This window comes from Schistocerca gregaria, chromosome 2, assembly GCF_023897955.1.
Source record: "Schistocerca gregaria isolate iqSchGreg1 chromosome 2, iqSchGreg1.2, whole genome shotgun sequence".
In the NCBI taxonomy this organism is placed as follows: Eukaryota; Metazoa; Arthropoda; class Insecta; order Orthoptera; family Acrididae; genus Schistocerca; species Schistocerca gregaria.
Genome location: NC_064921.1, coordinates 678,069,928 through 678,089,993, shown reverse-complemented (window position 1 = coordinate 678,089,993; position 20,066 = coordinate 678,069,928). Strand labels below are relative to the sequence as shown.

At 38.5% G+C, this 20,066-nt stretch overlaps 1 protein-coding gene across 11 annotated transcripts in view; it reads left to right on the top strand.

The window, feature by feature from the left end:
• The window catches only part of LOC126334745 (uncharacterized), a 636,264-nt gene that overhangs the window by 599,920 nt on the left and 16,278 nt on the right, over positions 1 to 20,066 (top strand). For 8 of the 11 annotated variants that reach the window (XM_049997303.1, XM_049997294.1, XM_049997304.1 and 5 more), the window contains 3 exons: positions 1,133 to 1,318; positions 9,357 to 9,374; positions 14,136 to 14,295. In XM_049997303.1, the coding sequence (XP_049853260.1) occupies positions 1,133 to 1,318; positions 9,357 to 9,374; positions 14,136 to 14,295 (364 nt within the window). The remainder of the gene's footprint in view (positions 1 to 1,132; positions 1,319 to 9,356; positions 9,375 to 14,135; positions 14,296 to 20,066) is intronic. The other 3 variants (XM_049997306.1, XM_049997305.1, XM_049997296.1) reach the window with 1 other exon arrangement.

The following is a 20,066-nucleotide window of genomic DNA, read 5'->3' as shown; positions in this document are numbered from 1 at the left end:
TAATGCTGTTTTACATTCAACTGGAATCTTTTCAGTTTTCCAAATGTTCTGAAAAAGCAGTTGTAGATCCTTTATGATTTTTGGTTCTGACCACTTCAATAATTCTGCTGTAATATAGTCTTCACCACTTACTTTATTGTTTTTGAGTGTTTTGATGACTTCATGAATTTCTGGCTCTGTTGGCGGGAAATCTTCCTTTAGATTTTGAGGTGTCACTGGAAATTCTAATTTATCTGTTGGAACGGGACAGTTTAACAACTTTTCAAAAAAAATTGCTAATATTTCACAGTTTTCTTTATTATTTAATCCTATTTTGCCATTTTTATCTTTATTTTTTTAGAATTTTGTTCTGTTTTTTATTTCTGCTTGTTTTATTTGCTTCCTCCAATACAATTATGTTTCTCTTCATCTGTAATAATTAATGAGCACTTATCTTTAGCCTGTGATTTGGATTTTACACATTATTGATCACTCTGCAGATAAAAATCTTTGTCTGTTAGCCTCCGCTATTACTTCTGTTGCCCTTTGCATTGTGTGTCCCTCTTTCACTTGAGTGATCCAAATTAAACTATGGCAACATTTTCATTAATTTCTCTATGTTTTTCATTTTTTAAAGTTGCTACAACTCGTGTAAAAGACCGGCAGATTTTTTCACTGAACAGTATTATGCTTATTTATTTCAGCTGAGTAACATTAAATCTGAATGACTTTTATTGCACACTGTGCATGTGATGCGGATACACTTATAACTGAAGAAGGAAAATTAGTAATTTAATAGTGCCATGCTAGAAACATTATCCATTCAGTAACTTAACTGTAAATGTGATGTCCATGTAAATACATTCTCTTTCCTCATTGAAAACTCTGTTTAGGAGAATATGCTAAGATTTGGAAATTACATAAACCACTAAAGACCGAGTGATAGAAAAAACTTAAGGTCTGTGAAACAAAGTACTTTGAAAGATTACATGTGAATGAAATTTTTTTTCAACTTGAGGAGCTCCAGTTTTACATTCTGAATTCACTTTACTATTTGAACAAGTTTTCATACAGCAAACAATTTTCTTTTAATAAAATTTAGCTAAATAAATGTATTTAAAATTTAATGAGACCTCTGCATTGTGCCATGCAGGCCTATGAAGGACTCTCAGATTTTCCCATGGAGGTTATAGAAGAGGAAGAAGAGGATGATGACGATAATGATGATGACGATGATGACAGTTCAAGTTCAGGCAGCGGTGCAGAATTTGTACCTTCTGCATGGAACAGCGAGGCAACACCAAATCGTTCTGCACTTCGGAGCCCTGATAAGAGATCTGTGAGTATGGTAGTGACATTGTTCCTTTGGCTTGCTGTACAATTATTCTGCTGATGCAGTACAGTTTTTTAACAGCATGTTGCAACACTGTTTTGTCTCAAGTTGGCATTTATTAGTTTAGAAAATGAAAGCCTTTCAAGAAAAGTCAGTTCTTCTGCTCTCTTTTTTCTATTCTGTGGCAATATAAATTGTTAGTTTTGTTAGGCAGTGCTCATGTCATGTTAGATACTTTCCTAAATTTAATGAGCTAAAAATATATCACTTAACAGACTTCCTACATTTGTTAATGTGGTTGGAATATGGACAACAAAATGAATAATGAACTATTTGACTCATTCTACCTACCAGCTGCATGTCACATCACATAGTAAGATATATGTGGTCTTTTGACGAAGATGTGACCAAAAACTGTCATGTGGTAGATTACCAGTTAACTGTGGTTATCATCCATGTGCCCAGTACCATTGTGGTGATGCCTTTACTTCACTTCAGTTTTGATTTCCTTAGAGCTGCATTGTGCATACTGCATATGTAGAGTAGCTTGTACAAGTTCTAACTGTAAAATGTCATGCCACTTGTTTATTTGTAAATACAGATCTGTATTTCTGTTGATATTATGATCAATGAGAACATCTATATATGCACTTGGCAAACCACTCAGATGTGCGTGACTGAGGATATGTCTCGTTGTACAAGTCATGAGAGCTTTCTCCTATTCCATTCATGTGTGATTCCATTCATGTGTGGGTCACTGAAAGAATGATTGCTTAAATGCCTTAAGTGTTCTGTACTTGGTCTAATGTTGTTTTTTGGATCCCCATGGGAATAATACATAGGAGGCTGTAAAATATCCATAGATTCTTTACTTAAAGTTGATTCTAGAAACTTTCTAAATAGATTTTCAAGGGATAGTTTATGCCTATCTTCAAGCATCTGCCAGTTCAGTTCCTTCATCACCTTTATGGTGCTTTCCCATGGGCATAGTGGGCCTAACAATCCCATGACCTTTTGTGCTGTCCTCCTTTCTATTTGTTGTGTTCCCTGTTAGTCCTAGGTGGTAAGTGTTCTGCACACTTCAGCAGTTTTCCAGGATGAGTCGCACGAATGTTTTTTATGCACTCTTCTTTGCAGACTGATAACATTTCCCTAGTATTCTACCAAAGAACTTCAGTCTGTCACATGCTTGACCTACAGATTGAGACTATTCGATAGTTACATTTCATACCCTGACAAATTATTAAATCCAGATATTTGTATGTGGTAATCGGTTCCAGCTGTGATGTGTTGATATTATAGCCATTGTGAAGTGCACAATTCTACATTTCTGTACATTTAACAGAAGTTGCCAGTATTGGCACACTATTTTGAAATCTTATCAATATATGACTGAATAACTGTGCAGCATTTTTAGACAGTGATTCATTATCGATAGTTGCATCATCTGTAAAAATTCTGAGATTACTATTAATATTGTCTGTGTTGTCTGCAGTTTCATTAATATACAACATGAACAGTAAGGATCCCAATGGACAGTAAGGATCCCAACACATTTCCCTGGGGCACATCAAAAGTTGCTTCTACATCTGATGATGACACTCTATTGAAGATAACTTGCTGTATACTCCCTACTGAAAAATCCTAAATTTGGTCACTAATATTGCTTGATACCGCAAATGATGTTGTTGTTGATGGTGGTGGTGGTGATGATGTTGCTGTAGTTTTCAGTCCAGAGATTGGTTTGAGCAGATCTACCCATATAATCTTCAGCATTCTTCTGTAGCACCACATTTTGAAAGTTTCTATTTTCTTCTTGTCTAAACTATCTATTTTCCATGTTTCACATCCATACATCGCTACACTCCATACAAATACTTTTAGACAAGACTTCCTGACACTTAAATCTATACTTGATATTAACAAATTTCTCTTCTGCAGACACACTTTTCTTGCCATTGCCAGTCTACATTTTATATCCTCTCTACTTCGACTGGTGTCAGTTATTTTCTTCCCAAAATAGCAAAACTCGTTTACTACTTTAAGTGTATCATTTCCTAATCTAATTCCCTTAGCATCACCTGATTTAATTTGACTACATTCCATTATCCTCATTTTGCTTTTGTTGATGTTCATCTTATATCCTCCATTCAAGACATTGTCCATTCCATTAAACTGCTCTTCCAAGTCCTTTGCTGTCTCTGACAGAATTACAATGTCATCGGCAAACCTCAAAGTTTTTATTTCTTCTCCAAGTTTTTAATTCCTACTCCAAATTTTTCTTTTGTTTCCTTTACTGCCTGCTCAATATACAGATTGAATAACATCGGGGAGAGGCTACAACCCTGTCTGACTCCTTTCCCAAGCACTTCTTCGCTTTCATGCCCCTCAACTATTATAACTGCTGTATGGTTTCTGTACAAATTGTAATAGCTTTTTGTTCCCTGTATTTGGCCCCTGCCACCTTCAGAATTTGAAAGAGAGTATTCCAGTCAACATTGTCAAAAGCTTTCTCTAAGTATACAAATGCTAGAAACGTAGATTTGCTCTTCCTTAATCTATTTTCTAAGTTAAGTCAGTATTGCATGACGTGTTCCAACATTTCTACAGCATCCAAACTGTTCTTCCCCATGGTTGGCTTGTACCAGTTTTTCCATTCGTCTGTAAAGGATTAATGTAAGTATTTTGCAGTTGTGAATTATTAAACTGATAATTCGGTAATTTTCACTCCTCTCAACAGCTGCTTTAATTGGGATTGGAATTATTATATTCTTCTTTAAGTCTGTGGGTATTTCACCTGTGTCATACATCTTGCTCACCAGATGGTAGAGTTTTGTTGTGGCTGGCTCTCCCAAGGCTATCAGTAGATGTAATGGAATGTTTTCATCCTCTTCCATTTCCATAATATTGCACTCTAGTGTACTGCCCTTGTTTAAACCCTCTATATACTCCTTCCACATTTCTGCTTTCCCTTCGTTTCTTAGAACTGGTTTTCCATCTGACCTCATGATATTCATACAAATGGTTCTCATTCCTCCAAAGGTCTCTTTTATTTTCTTGTAGGTAGTATCTATCTTACCCCTAGTGATATATGCCTCTACATCCTTACATTTGTCCTCTAGCCATCTCTGCTTAGCCATTTTGCACTTCCTGTCAGTCTCATTTTTGAAACGTTTGTATTCCTTTTTGCCTGCTTCATTTATTGCATTTTTATATTTTCTCCTTTCATCAACTGAATTCAATATCTCTTCTGCTACCCAAGGATTTCTACTAGCCCTCATCTTTTTACGTACTTGATCCTTGACTTCCTTCACTATTTTATCTCTCAAAGCTACCCCTTCTTCTTCTGCTGTTTTTCTTTCCCCTGTTTGTGTCAATCATTTTCTAGTGCTCTCTCTGAAACATTCTACAACATCTGGTTTTTTTCTATTTACCCTGGTCCCATCTCCTTAAATTCCTACCTTTTTTCTGTTTCTTCAGTTTTAATCTACAGTTCATAACCAATAAATTCTGTTCAGAGTCCACATCTGCTTCTGGAAATGTCTTACAATTTAAAATCTGGTTCCTAAATTGTTGTCTTACCATTATATAATCTATCTGAAACCTTCCAGTGTCTCCAGGCCTCTTCCACGTATACAACCTTCTTTTATGATTGTTAAACCAAGTGTTAGCTCCGTTCAAAATTCTGCCAGGCAGCTTCCTCTTTCATTCCTTACCCCCATTCTATATCCACCTACTACTTTTGCTCTCTTCCTTTTCCTACTATTGAATTCCAGTCCCCCATGACTATTAAATTTTCGTCTCCTTTCACTATCAGAATAGTTTCTTTTCTCTCATCATACATTTCTTTAGTCTTTTTGTCATCTGCAGAGCTAGTTGGCATATAAACTTGTACCACTGTGGTAGGTGTGAGCTTCATGTCTGTCTTGGCTACAATAATGCATTCACTATGCTGTTACCGAGCGAGGTGGCGCAGTGGTTAGCACACTGGACTCGCATTCGGGGGGACGACGGTTCAATCCCGTCTCCGGCCATCCTGCTTTAGGTTTTTCGTGTTTTCCCTAAATTGTTTCAGGCAAATGCCGGGATGGTTCCTTTGAAAGGGCACGGCCGATTTCCTTCCCAATCCTTCCATAACCCGAGCTTGCGCTCCGTCTCTAATGACCTCGTTGTTGACGGGACGTTAAACACTAACCACCACCACCACCACTATGCTGTTCATAGTAGCTGACCTGCGCTCCTATTTTTTTAATCATTATTAAACCTAATCCTGCATTACCCCTATTTGATTTTGTATTTATAACTCAGTATTCACCTGGCCAGAAGTCTTGTTCCTCCTGCCACTGATCTTCACTAATTCCCACTATATCTAACTTTAACCTATCAATTTCCCTTTTTAATTTTTCTATCCTACCTGCCCGATTAAGGGATCTGACATTCCACACTCTGATCCATAGAATGCCAGTTTTGTTTCTCTTGATAACAAAGTCCTGCTGAGTAGTCCCCGCCTGGAGACCCGAATGGGGGACTATTTTACCTCCAGAATATTTTACCCAAGAGGACACCATCATCATTTAACTGTGGAGAAAAGCTGCATGCCTTCAGGAAAAATTACGGCTGTAGTGTCCCCTTGCTTTCAGCCAGCAAATCTGTTTTGGTTAATGTTACAAGACCAGATCAGTCACTCATCCAGACTGTTGGCCTCTGCAACTGCTGAAAAGGCTGCTGCTCCTTTTGAAGAACCACACGTTTGTCTGGACTCTCAACAGATACCTCTCCATTGTGGCTGTACCTACAGTAAGGCTACATGTATCACTGAGGCACACAAACCTCCCCACCAAAGGCAAGATTCATGGTTCATGGTCATCCTTTTGAAAATACCTATAGACATGATACTGGGTCAAATGATTTTAAAAAATCAGGGAATACCCTATCTATCTGACTGTCGTGATAGATGGCTTTCAGTATGTCACTTGAGAAAAGTGTGAGTTGCATTTCACATGAAATGTGTTTTCAGAATCCATGCTGCTCCATGGTGCATGTCATCATGTTCAAGACGTCTTACTACGTTTGAGCTCAGAATATGTTCTAAGAATCCAACAACAAATGGATGTCAAGGATTTTGGATGGTAGTTTTGTGGATTAGTATTGTGGATCACTTCTGCTGCCCTTCTTGTAGACGGGTGTTATCTATGCTTTCTGCCAACTACTGGGATCATTTTTTCTTTTTAATTCAAGGGATCTTTGTTAGATTATACTTAAAAGAGGGGTCAACTCAGCCAAAATTTTAGTATGGGCTTTGGTAAGGGTGCTATTGGTTCCTGGAACTTCGTTCAGTTTGAACCGTGTCAGCCCTTTCACAATGACACTGACACTAATATCTATTTCATACATCTTTTAAGTAATGTGAGAACTGAATTTGACTAATACTCCTTGGGTCTCCTTTATAAAGGAACATTTGAAAACAGAATTGAGCACTTCCACTTTCACTTTGCTACCCCCAATTTCAGTTCCTGTCTTGACCACGAGTCACATCAATCACTTACAGGCAGAATTTCTGTCGGTTTTGTGAAAGATCTTTGACAAAATTCTGCTAGTGTAGTCATTGAGGGCTTCACACAATGCTCTCTTCAGAACCAAACACTTTTTTTTTCCTCAGCATCTCTCTATCTATAGCCCTTTGCCTCATTTTACATCCATTATGCAGTAGTCTCATTTCCTTTAGGAGTTTCTTTCTGTAGGAGTTTCTGTACAGTAATAATATACCACATCATGAACTCTTCTACTGGGTGCATATATATTCAGTGCAGGATTAAAAAAACCTTTAAACTTCGGCCATAGTTCTACTACATGCTCCTGTCGTAAGCTAAAAGTTTCAACTGATTAGCTTCTCAAGGTGGGATCCACAGTCATGCAGAATTACTTAAAGGACATCATATTTGCCATTAACTGTGGAATTTATTTATTTCACAATTGCAGTTTCAGCCTTTGGGCCATTTTGAAGTGGTACTACAAAAGATTTTGCTTCAAAACATGTCAGACTTTAAAATCCTCCAAAATGTATACATTTAATCATCAAAAGTAAGAATTTTCACTATGAAATACAGTAACATCAGACAAAAATCAAACAGTGGAAAATCAGGATGGAATGTAACAATATTATGAGGAGGAAAGTTGCTACTCTTCATATAATGGAGTTGCTGAGTCACAACGAAAAGGCTTGTAAAACCTTACTTCTTTCCTGTGTTTCTCTTGTTGCCTTGCAACTTCTTTCCTGTGTTTCTCTTGTTGCCTTATAAACCCCTTACCTCGTGGCTCATACCCCTGTAGTAGACCTAGATGCAAGACCCGTCCCATATGTCCCCCCACCACCTCCTACTCCAGTCCAGTGACTAACATCACCTATCCCATCAAAGGCAGGCCTACCTTTAAAACCAATCAAGTGGTCTACAAGCTAAGCTGCAATCACTGTGTTGCATTATATGTAGGCATGAATCCAACAAGCTATCTGTCCGCATTAATGGCCACCAACCAACTGTGGTCACTGTGGACCACTCTGTTGTTGCTGAACACGCTGCCAAACATGATACCCCTCTTCTCAATGACTGCTTTACAGCCTGTGCCATATGGATCCTTCCCACCAACACCAGCTTTTCTGTACAGCGCAGGTGGGAACTTTCCCTGCAATACGTCCTCTGTTCCTGTAACCCTCCTGGCCTCAACATTCATTAGTCGCTGTGCTCACCCATCCAGGCCCTTCCCTACTCCCATTCCAGCACTACATAGCCCTCATTCCACCACCACGCCCAGTCTCTCTCTCTCTCTCTCTCTCTCTCTCTCTCTCTCTCTCTCTCTCTCTCTCTCACCCCCCTTTTCCGTTACTTCCCCCCTCCCTCCCCACCTCTCCTCTGCCTAATCGGCAGCATTTCACTGTCCACCATCCTGCCCCAGACTTCTCTTTCCCCCCACCCACTCGATACTCCCATCATGCACTGGTACTGCTGCTTGTAGTGTGGTTGCAGTTGCTTGAGACTGTGTGTGTGTGTGTGTGTGTGTGTGTGTGTGTATTAGTGACAAAGGCCATTGGATGAAAGCTTTAAGTGTGAAACTCTTTTTGTTGTGCCTATCTGCGACTCAGCATCTCCGTTATATGGTGAGTAGCAACTTTCTTCTCATAATATTGTTACTTTCCGTCCTGGATTTTCCATTGTTTGATTTAAATTTCTCCCAGTAAAAAACCAGTTCATTGATTCCATTATTGTAGAATTGTTTGCTTTTCTGATGGAACTATACCCTCACCTCTGCTTGCATTGCATCATTACTATCAAAGTGAAGTCCTCGAAGGTATTCTTTAAGTTCTGGAAACAGATGAGAAGTGGGTGGGGCAAGTCATGACTATACAGATGATGATTGATGACAGTTACCCAAGGCATCATATTGTTCCAGATGTCATAGAGTGGGTGTGCGGTCTGAAATTGTCATGCTGAAGGAGAGGATGCTCCATGTGTTGATGAACTTTTGAAATTCATGTATTTAGGAACTCAATTAAAGCCTGTTGTTTCTCATGCACTGACATAGTTACATTACATACTATGATTCAGAACCTTCTAGCAGCACAGGGTTGCATCAGGAAAGTTGACTGAGTAATATGCATGACATGTAACACCTCGACCTGTATTGAGAACAGAATAAAATATTTGGAGGAATTAGTTTTCAGCACACCCTCGTATTTTACATGCTTAATATGAAAATGAGGAGAAGCAGGTATTGAGAACATGACAGCATTTCAGTAAATCACATTGTTAGAAGACACAAGATGTCAAGACCTTAATTCACTGAGAATGCTTTTAATTCTACCTGTGGTATTCACAGTTACTTTTACACTTACAGTCTTTATATAGTCTGTGTACAAATATGCAACAAATTATGTGGTGTACAGTTTGTAAAAAGAAAATAGTATGTTTTTGCATGCTGTCTTTTACAAAAAATGTACTTTTTAAAATGGTTACTAGTTTTTAAAATTTATTCATGCTGCATTGGATAGGAAGATGATGAATTATCTGTAAGTACTGTATTATAAAGCAGTTTTTCTCTTAAGAAAATTTGTTTTTACTGGACAGAGGTTCATCAACAGTCACAGACAACATATGTAATTTATTTTTTATTTTATTATTATTAATATTATTGTTGTTATTATTTATTTTTATTTTATTTTTATGTTATGTTATTTGTGGTTTTTGTAATTTGATGAGAAGGACAAAAAATCTAACTTTGATCAAAAGTAAGAAAAAACATAAAGAATTTTTGATTGTATTTTGTAACAAAACAGAAGATTTGGCCATAATGGTTTCATTTCAGTGGTAAAAACAGGTCATGAAGCTAATTTTTAAGGACCTGTTTATTTCAATGTGTCCTCATTTGCAAATATTTTACTTTGAACTGTCATATTTTATGAGCTAAATGAATTTTTGTATGTGTAAGATGAGCTATTACAACTTTTGTGTGGGAAGAGTATGTTGTAGGCAGAGGTAGTGGGATTGTGGGTGGAGGAGATTGGGAGGTCCCAGTTCATTCATCATCTTCAGTTTTTATATGAATTGCATGCCAGAATAGATTGATTGATTCAAACAGATCAAAAAGTATTATGAGATTCACACAAAAATATTTCTGTTACTATTCTTCATGATTAACATTATTATTATCCAAATGAGCCATTTTAAATGCTATTTACGGTTTTTTAACTTTTTACCCATTCTTAAAAAAAGCCTGATGTCCAGCTAATTAAATGTGCTAATGTCAACAACATTGGTTGGTAGTTACTGCATCTTTATAGAGAGTACTTTCTTTCACTGATTAGTTTATTGACTGGAGGAGATAACAATTTAGGCAGAAGTATTTGTGTGTCTATCTTTTAATAAACATATTACTTCCTTAACATCTAGATTTTGATAGAACTATAACATTCAAGAGGCTAAAACACCAGCCATTTTTTTGCTTGGCATGCAGTAGATGAAGAGAGAATGAAAAATGGGATTTAGTCTTCAATTCCTGTATTTACACACTTTTGTCCTCTTAGAGTGGTTGAGATAGAATTAGTTCATTGTAAGTTTCAAAATTTAGTTGCTTCTCCTATAAGGTGAGTGGTGATGCAGCTTTTGAGATACCTGCATTACTATTTTTTGACACACACAGTGTGGTAATGATATGCCATACTTCATCATGGCACCATGCACTGTTGCAGCTGACTATTTCATTCAGTGTCTCTGCAGCTATTTCCTGTAGATGCATGCAATAGCATTGGTACAGGACTGGATTTTCCTAAACCACTTTGTATTTGCATGTTAAGTGAATTTTTCATTTGGCATGTGTACAACCTATTGTTGAACATGCAACAGATCATCTAATATAGCTGATACTTTTTGCACTGCAGTGCCATGTTTAACCTGTGGTAGTTCACCAGATAGCTTTTTCATAATAAGTGAACTCATTTGATTTTGTTATGATGTAAGACGTTTTCATGGCAGGTAATGTAATACTTTCTTCTTTTGTCTGTGACTACAGGTTCTCTCTTATGGCTTATCCATCTCCCGGGCAATATACCCCCCTGCTTCCTCCCCCTGTTCTTGAAAAAGACACTTAAGGAGAGAAAGACTGAGTCACTTTATTTCCGTATTTACTTGTGAACATCTTGTCATCCGGAGTCCTTTTATAATTATAGACCGCTGAAAAAGATTTACAGTTTTTAAAAGTTCAAGATCCACTAACTTCAGAAAAATTTTCATAAGCACAAAAGCAAATAAACAGTTACGCTGAAAGAGATTTTACAAAAGCCAGAACATATGGTACTCTAATTCAGTTCTATATGATAGAAATATCCGTAACTTAAACACAGTATGCTGTATGGCTTGAACACTGATCTGCACATAATTACAATAATGAAAAGTCCTGTATAGACTATAAAAAGTGACCGAAAAAACAGTCCAATACTCAGCAATGTCGAGTGGCACGTCAAACATAGCGATGGCTTCTTCATATTTCCTTATATGACACTCATTTTCTTTCTGATTAGGACGAAGACCACTCTTCATGAATGGTTGTCCAGAAAGATTGGTGTGACATAGGAGAAGACCGATGACACTCTGTGGCAGTTACAAAATTGGGATTAAATAAGAGAAAGATCAATAACTACAGAGCTGAAGAGAGAGGGGAGGAGTGGATCATGTGTGATAGAGGCAGGGGGTGGAAGGCAAAAGGTACAAAGATGGGAAAAAAGTGGGATGAAAAATGATAAGAGAAGAAAGGGTTATAGTAGGAAACCAGTAAGGGAGGAGTAGAGAATGGAGGGTGGCAGAGAATTAGGTCAGGGGGATTACCAAAACAGAGAATGTGCTGAAAGGACATTCCCATTCAAGCAGTTCAGAACAGCCATGTGGGACAGATACCGTATTTACTGGAATCTAAGCCACACTCAAATCTTATGCCGCACCTGAAAAATGAAATCAAGGAAAAAAAAAATTATCCAAAATCTAAGCTGCACCTGGAATATTTGAGACTTGAAATTCGAGATGAGAGAAGAGTCTTAGACCGCACCTCCAAATCGAAACAAAGTTGGTCAATTGTAACATGAGACAGAATTTAGGTCGAATGGCTGAAGATACAGCTGCAGTAGTTTGGTTCGAGTTGTAAGCTTAACAGTTAAGATTTACCAAGTAGCCATTGCTATGTGTCAGGCACTCTGTCCGTATTTATACGGGTACCCTTCCTTTTTCACATGCTTCGTCTGGTTTGAATCGATTGCTTATTGTGCTTTGATCTGATAAGTGCCGTTCCCTTTGTTATAGGTGTTTACGTCTCTCTAAGCTGAAACTGCGTTATTGTACTGTGTCATGCATTGTTTGCCGCATTCTGATAATGAGTGTTTACGATCTGTAGCCGCTCGCGGCATGGCTTGCTTTTGTGCGCGCTACCGCCACTTACAATTAAAAAAGGAGAGGAATTGTCTCATATATGAAACAAAGGCAAGAGACTGCTGTTTGTTGTTACTTACACTGCTGCTTTCTTTGATAATGATCAACAAGAACCAAATAATATACTGCGTATGATAGAAGATGTTCTGAATGAGAGTTTAGCGAAAAATTTTCTCTGTTTGAAACTCTTTGCAGACGCCTCTTTAGTACATTACATTCTGCACAGAAATTAGAGTCATCTTAGATCTTCATTTCTGACTATCACTATTCAGCATAAGAATTATACGAATATAAACATGACACAATATGTATATTTTTCCGTGTTTGCTGTTGTCTCACTCTAGTTTCATAGTTTATTAGGCAGACAGGATTTAAATGGGATATCAGCAAACACAGAAGAATACACGGCATTATGTTTACATTCTTCTACCTTTTCTTTTAATTTATTTGCTGACGCAGAGGTTTTGGTGCCAATATTTATCATTGTGCGTGCAAAGCATGCCTGTGTAGCACTCATATATTCGACGACAGAAGTTAGTTGTGGCGACACCTACCAACATTTTTCAGAACTTCCACTTACTTTGCACTCGATTCTAAGTCGCAGGTGGTTTTTTTGATTACAAAACCAGAAAAAAAGCACGGCTTAGATTCGAGTAAATATGGTATTGAACAAGTTGTTCAACAACCTAGTGTGGCCTGCAGTGTGTTCTGCAAGTGGGTGATTAAATTTGTCATTGGGGACAGTTTGGCATTGGCTATTCATGTAAGAAGACAGATGGTTAGATCAATGACTAGTAAATGCAGCACAGCTGGAATTTCATGTGTAGCTGTACCCGTGTTTGGATAGGAAATACTTGTGACTAAAATGTTGTATGATGTGATGGACGAGCGGAAGCGACAGATTTTGTAACTAGATCCTCCACAAGAGAATGACTGAATGGATGTAGTGGTCACATAGAGGTAGATCAAGATATTTTGTAGATTGATAGATGCCAGAGTATTACATTGGGGATGACTGCAGGGCTTATATTCTGACATGGCAAGAGATAGTCAAAGAACACATGATAAGGGTAGTACTCCACAGGGTCCAAATTTCGAAGGGAATAGGTTTGGTATCTTTAAGAGGGAAATGTCACAGTATATCTTTTCCAGGACTAGCTGACAGGACATTGTATTTCTTTAGTGACTCTGATAAGTTTATCAGCATATTTTGGTATCCATGCTCTCCATTGAAAATGTGATACCGTTGGGGTAAGTGGGACTTTTTGAAGTAGAATTTGTGACAGTTGGTGGTTCTTATGTTTGATATCAACAGAAGTTTTTTCATGGAAACATCTGAGAGATGGAGAAGGCCCATTTTATGTAATCATCATGTTACCACTACCTCTGTGAACCACCTCCACCCTTCTTTCTTCTCTTCTACCCAGGCAACTGTGTGTAAATGTTCATTGTGCCCCTTAGAACGGGGGGGGGGGGGGGGGGGGGGGGGGTAGGGTAGGAACTGGAAAAGAGAAATAGTTTACCCAGGAGTGAAGGAGCTAGTGGAATATACTTTGTTTCATTGTGCATGTTTGCTCCACACATCAGTCAGCTATAAGTGAATTGTTCATTTTCCCATATGTACAGTAGACTGAAGGTGCAGCAAGAAAGTGTGTTTATACAGTAAAATATTTTAATGCACATACAGGAATAATTTTTCTCTTATATAAAAAATAGTTCCATTGTTACACAGTCCTGTATATAATGTAAGTTAGTGGTTTTATTATTAACTAACTAATTTTGTGTTATTTACTGAAATGGTATCAGAGGAACATTTTATTTAGAACTGAGGCATTTCTGTTTTCTTAAATTTTCAGGAGCAGAAGAAAAATGTATCATTTAAAAAGCAAAAATATCATTGTGTTTATGAATATCCTCGGGAAGTAAGTGACTCAGATAGTGAGGGAATAGAGTCACCAAGTCGCAAGCGATGGGACATGTACCAGCCTCCCAGTGTGGACTACGCTAGCTATGCAGGTTTGTATGAAATGAAAGTTTTCAATTTGCATTTCATTGCTTTCATGCAAGTAATGAACTTGCTTTTTTGTCAAATCTCTATATCAGTATACTGGAAAAAATTGAAAAGATTCTTGAACTTTCTGAATAGGTTTTCATGAAACATTTGATTTCTTTCTCCCAGTGTCTGCTTTTGTTGTCATCTTCAATTAATCCATTGTAATGTGCCCCCACTAACCCAAGCAGTATTCCATTGTAAGACATAGGTATTGTAACAAAACTGAACTCATAACTATGACATTTGTTAAACTTATGTCTTAACTGTGCTGTTTTGCATTTTATATACTCACATATTGTTGTCTCAGGAATTTGTTTGACATGAATGACTCTACTTATGACTAATTAATCCATTAGCCAAAGGTTACTATTTCCTTGCTGTTTGTGGATATTAAACTCAGTAAGATCTGATGGAATATTTATGCAGTATACTGGGTGGGTGTAATTGAACTTTACCTGTTTAACACATTATAACATGGAAACTAATTACCGTATGAGTACCAAACTTGGTAGCATTAATGTCAAGAATATGGGAAAGAGAAAAACTGCAGAATCAATTCAGTTGAAGCACTTTTATGTGCTGCTATGCTACATCTTACCATTATATACCATTACCATTACTGCTACAAAAGGGGCTCAATATGGCATCCATCAGTGTCAGAAGAGTGTGAAAGCACGGGAATGCATTTTGCACAGACCAACTAAGCATGTCTGTAGATATGCTGGCTACCTCTCTTGTTATGCTGTGCTTCAGATCAGCACATTTGTGAATGTTTCCCTGGTAAACCCCACCCTTCAGGTACCCCCATAACCAAAAATCACAGGGAGTGAGGTCAGGTGATCATGCTGGCCAAAAATTTTAAACTGATTGGCTGATAATTTGATCATTTCCAAATGTGTTTCGGAGAAGCAGGTGAACTTCTTGAGTGATGTGCGGTGGGTCCCCCCTGTAGAGTTCAATATGTCTCTCCCCTGTAAGGTGGGTATGACATTCTGGCGAAGCATATCACAGTTGTGGTAACGTTCTCGCTTCCCGTGTCCGGGTTCAATTCCCGGCGGGGTCAGGGATTTTCTCTGCCTCGTGATGGCTGGGTGTTGTGTGTTGTCCTTAGGTTAATTAGGTTTAAGTAGTTCTAAGTTCTAGGGGACTGATGACCATAGATGTTAAGTCCCATAGTGCTCAGAGCCATTTGAACCATATCACAGTAATGCTAGCCTGTCACACTGCATGTCTTTGGTATTCGAGCACCAACTGTTCAAAAAAGAATGAGCCAGTGATGAATGTAGCTGTGAAGCCACACCTTACGGTGACACATTCACCATCCAGAGGAGCTTCATGCACAGTGACTGGAGGTGAAGATCCCCACACTCGGCAATTCTGTGTGTTCCCCTCACCTGTCAGCTGTGGCTGACTTCTTGTGCTGAGAAAGGTGAGAATGGAAATCGTGCCCCAAGCACCTTTCACATACAGTGAATATGATCTACCCCAGCCCATCCTTTACTGAGCCGAGAAGAGCAAAGGAAAGGTATTTGTATGTGGCCAGATTATACTTTAACGTGTTTCTTCAGGATTCTGCCTTATTTCTATCAAATATTTCCAACATATGAAGGGGACACTCCAGAGTCATTGGAACAGCTCCTTCTTCTCTCGATCTTCCGAATGGTCATGGTTTCCCCCTCTTTAAAGCCGTGCTGATCAAATGCAGTTAACATCCATTACCTTTGAATGCAGATTGTAGGTGTTCTGGCTCTTTTGCAAGGTTCTCCCATAAGTTGAGAAAGGTGGTGGTAATTTGATGTGTGCAAATATAAAAAGTCCACGTATAGTCGTGCAGTAAATGGAATGACTGATACACTTTCTGACTGAGACATCTAGAAAGGGTAGCCACCTTTGCCAATTTCCACTATAAATTAGATATCTTCAAGGATTGAATTTAGATTATGTAAAAATTGTACCAGCTCTTCTTCACTGTGGGACCACACTACAAAACCATGATGTACATATGCCAGAAGACTTCTGGTTTAAGACTTCTCCTTGAAGTCTTCCATGAGAAAGTTTTGTGCCAGAGGAGAGAGAGATCTACCCACAGAAACATCATAAATTTGTTCAAATTACTCACTCTTCAATAAAAATTAAGTTACAGAAAAGGCATTACGGAAGAGCACTGTTATATTGGTTTTAATGGGTGACAATAAATCCACAAGAGGGACCCTAGTGAAGAGTGAGAAGATAAAAGAAATTATTAATAAGTCCAATTCATGAGACATAGTAAACTCAGTCTCTTGATAAAGTCAACAGAGTTACAAATATGATGTGAGAATTTTCCGCAAAGTATCTCAATAACAATGCACAGTATCTAGTTATGTCATACTTTAGTGTGTCAATGTTGCCCACGGTAGGATATAATGGTAGACCTTTTGGAAGAAAAATTCTACAATGCTGAAGTTATTCTTTTTGCTGTTGCTGTAGGATCTTTGGATCTTTATCAATCTTTGGTACATTGGTTCACTCAACAGGCTGAAACTCTTCTGGCCATAAACTTAAGGTGGCAACAAAACAGTGGCTTTCCCTTGACCACTGGAAGAGCCATCATGTGAGGATCTTCTTGTAGATTGTATTGTACTTTCCATGGAGGAAATATTACTCTTCTGAGGAGGAACTCTCGTAAGCCTTTCACGATTTACTCCTCCTGCTGTATCGTGGGGAAGAGGACTAACTGCTGCTTCAACAGCACTAACAGGATCAGGTAAAGGCAGGGTTCTAGGCATAGCTATGAAGCTCAAACATTTTCCAAGCACTGATAGCATCATGTTGTCCAACACTTTGAAATTAACTGTGGAACATTAATGACTAACATCTTATGGTGATGATGTTTCTCTGTCAGGTGGGTGAACTTTGATGATTATCTCAAAGAAGACTGCTTACGAACCGTGTCTGACTAGACCCAGTTTACTTCGTCAACCCTCTCCCGGAAGAGGGACTGTAGATTAGATCGAACTTCAGGCATACACCTAGAATCTTGCCTTTAACTGATTTTATTAGTGATAGTGAAGAAGCTTTTATGTACACTAACAAGAGTTTCTCCTTGGAAAAGTAAAGCATGGTGACTTCAGAAAGTAAGGTACACAGGTTGCTAAGACCATTATGCAACATGCATGATGTACTGTCAGAATGTACATGTTCTGGGTTTCCTGCAGAGACAGTTCTTTTGCAGTATGGATAACAGGTGCACCACAGTGTGCAATTGAGATGACATGTCAACTTGAAGTGTCCACCAAAATTAAAGTGCAGAGGACAATACTTTTTTGTGGGCGAAATGTCTAAATTGCACTCACATTCACTGTGAAATTCTGGCAGTATATCGACCGTATGCAACATTATGTCCTTCTGTAGTGTAATGGTGCCAACAATTTTAAGACACACAAATGTGATTGATGCTGATAGAGAACATCAGGGAGCTTTTCAAACAATGAGGATGTTCACACAGTGGTTTTTGAATGGCTCCATGATCAAAGAGCAGATTTCTATCACTGAGGAAATGAATGATTGGTAGAATGTTCCAGTTGTCGTTTACTGAGACCTGGTGAATATGTTCACTCTGAAGTGTATTGTAGCATTCAATAATAATTACTTGGCCAGTCATAATAATATTTAATTTTTGAAATCTCGCGTATTTCCTCCATAGAAAGGACTACACTAAGCAAGCTACAAGAATATCCTCATGTGATGTCTATCCAGTGGATGAGGGAAACACCAATGTTTTGTTGTCAAATAAAGTCTGTGACCAATAGAATTACAGCCTGTTGTGTGAACCAACCTACCAGAAAACTGATAAATATCCTGCAGCAAAGGTAGAAAGAAAATTCAGCGTTGTTGAGTTTCTTCATCCGTTTCACAAGAAGCTATAAAACTCTGTCCCACACAGATTATACACTGAAATGCTAAAAGTTGTGGGATACCTCCTATTATGGTGTCAGACCACCTTTGCCCAATGTAGTGCAGCAACTCGACATGGCATGAACTCAACAAGTATTCAAAGTTCCCTGCAGAAATATTAAGCCATACTACCTCTATAGCCATCCATAATTGTGAAAGTGTTGTCAGTTCATTTTATGTGTGAATCAACCTCTTGAGGGTGCCACATAAATGTTCAATGGGATTCACGTCAGGCGGTCTGGGTGGCCAAATCTTTCACCTGAATAGTCAAGGGTATTCTTCAAACTAATCGTGAACAATTGTGGCCTGGTGACAAGGTGCATTCCATCGTTGTTTGGGAACATGAACCCCATGAATGGCTGCAAATGATCTCCAAGTAGTCAATGATCTCCAAGTAGTCAGTGATCAGTTGGACCACAGGACCCAGTCCATTCTATGTAAAAACAGTACACACCATTGTGGAACCACCAACAGCTTGTTGACAATTTGGTTCTGTGGCCTCATGGGGTGTCGCCAGCTCATACCCTACCGTCAGATCTTTACAACTGAAATCAGGACTTACGTTACCAAGCCACAGTTTTCCAGTTATCTAGGGTCCAACCGATATGGCCACAAAGCCCAGGAGAGACACTGCAGGCAATGTTGTGCTGTTAGCAAAGGCTCTCACATTGGTTGCCTGCTGCCATAGCCCATTAATGCCAAATCTTACCCCCATTGACCTACTGTTTCATACAGTGTTGCCTTTCTGTTACTACTAACAACTCTACACAAATGCAACTGCTCTAGGTCATTGAATGTAGGTCGTCAGCCACTGCATTGTCCATGGTGAGAGATAATTTGGTATTCTTGGCACACTCTTGACACTGTGGATCTCAGAATACTGAATTCTCTAATGATTTCTGAAATGGAATGTTCCATGCATCTAGCTCCGCTTACCATTCCATGTTCAAGTACGTTAATTCCCATCACGTGGCCATGGTCATGTCAAAAGTCTTTGCACATGAATCGCGTGATTATAAATGACAGATTCACCACTGCACTGTCCTTTTATACCTTGTATACGCAATACTACAGCCATCTGTAAATGTGCATATCACTGTCCTATGACTTTTGTCACCTCACAATAAAGTTCTAACATTACACCAGCAGGGTGTATGTGACCCAGGAGATCTGGGAAAAACCCGGGAATTTTTTCATCCAGGAAAAACTGGGAAAATCCGGGAATTTTTTAGAATTCTGATAATTTTTCATTGTATTAGTTTTCAATTAAATTTTTGTGATTTTATTGTATCCCGCTTCTGCAGAATAATACTGCAGCAACAAAACATGAACGAGATTAAAAAAAAAAAAAAACGAAAATAAAACTTAAGTCGCAAAATAAATCGCTTTATACAACAATAAAACACAGTGCTCATACAAGTGTCTTCCAATGGCAAAGTGTGTCAAAGGCTTTAGGAAGACTGTGCAGTGCTTCCTAACAACAAATTGCCTCCGATGAGCGTGACAGTTGTTTACATTAGTTTCATTTGAGTAGTTGCGGGCGGGCTCTTGTGCATATGCAGTGAGTCGCATATGAGTAGTACCTTCTCCCGCTTTTGGCTACAGATGTGTGGCTGGGCGCCACTATCTAATATTGCCCCAGTTCAGAAATATCAGAGATCTGGGGCTGCTCCACAGAGCAGTCTGAGGTGTAGTGGGGAGGTGGTTAGACTACACGTGACCTGTGTTTCCATTTGGAGATTTTGCTATTTCCTCGTCATTTATTGCTCTCACATTAAATGAAAACAAAACAGATTTC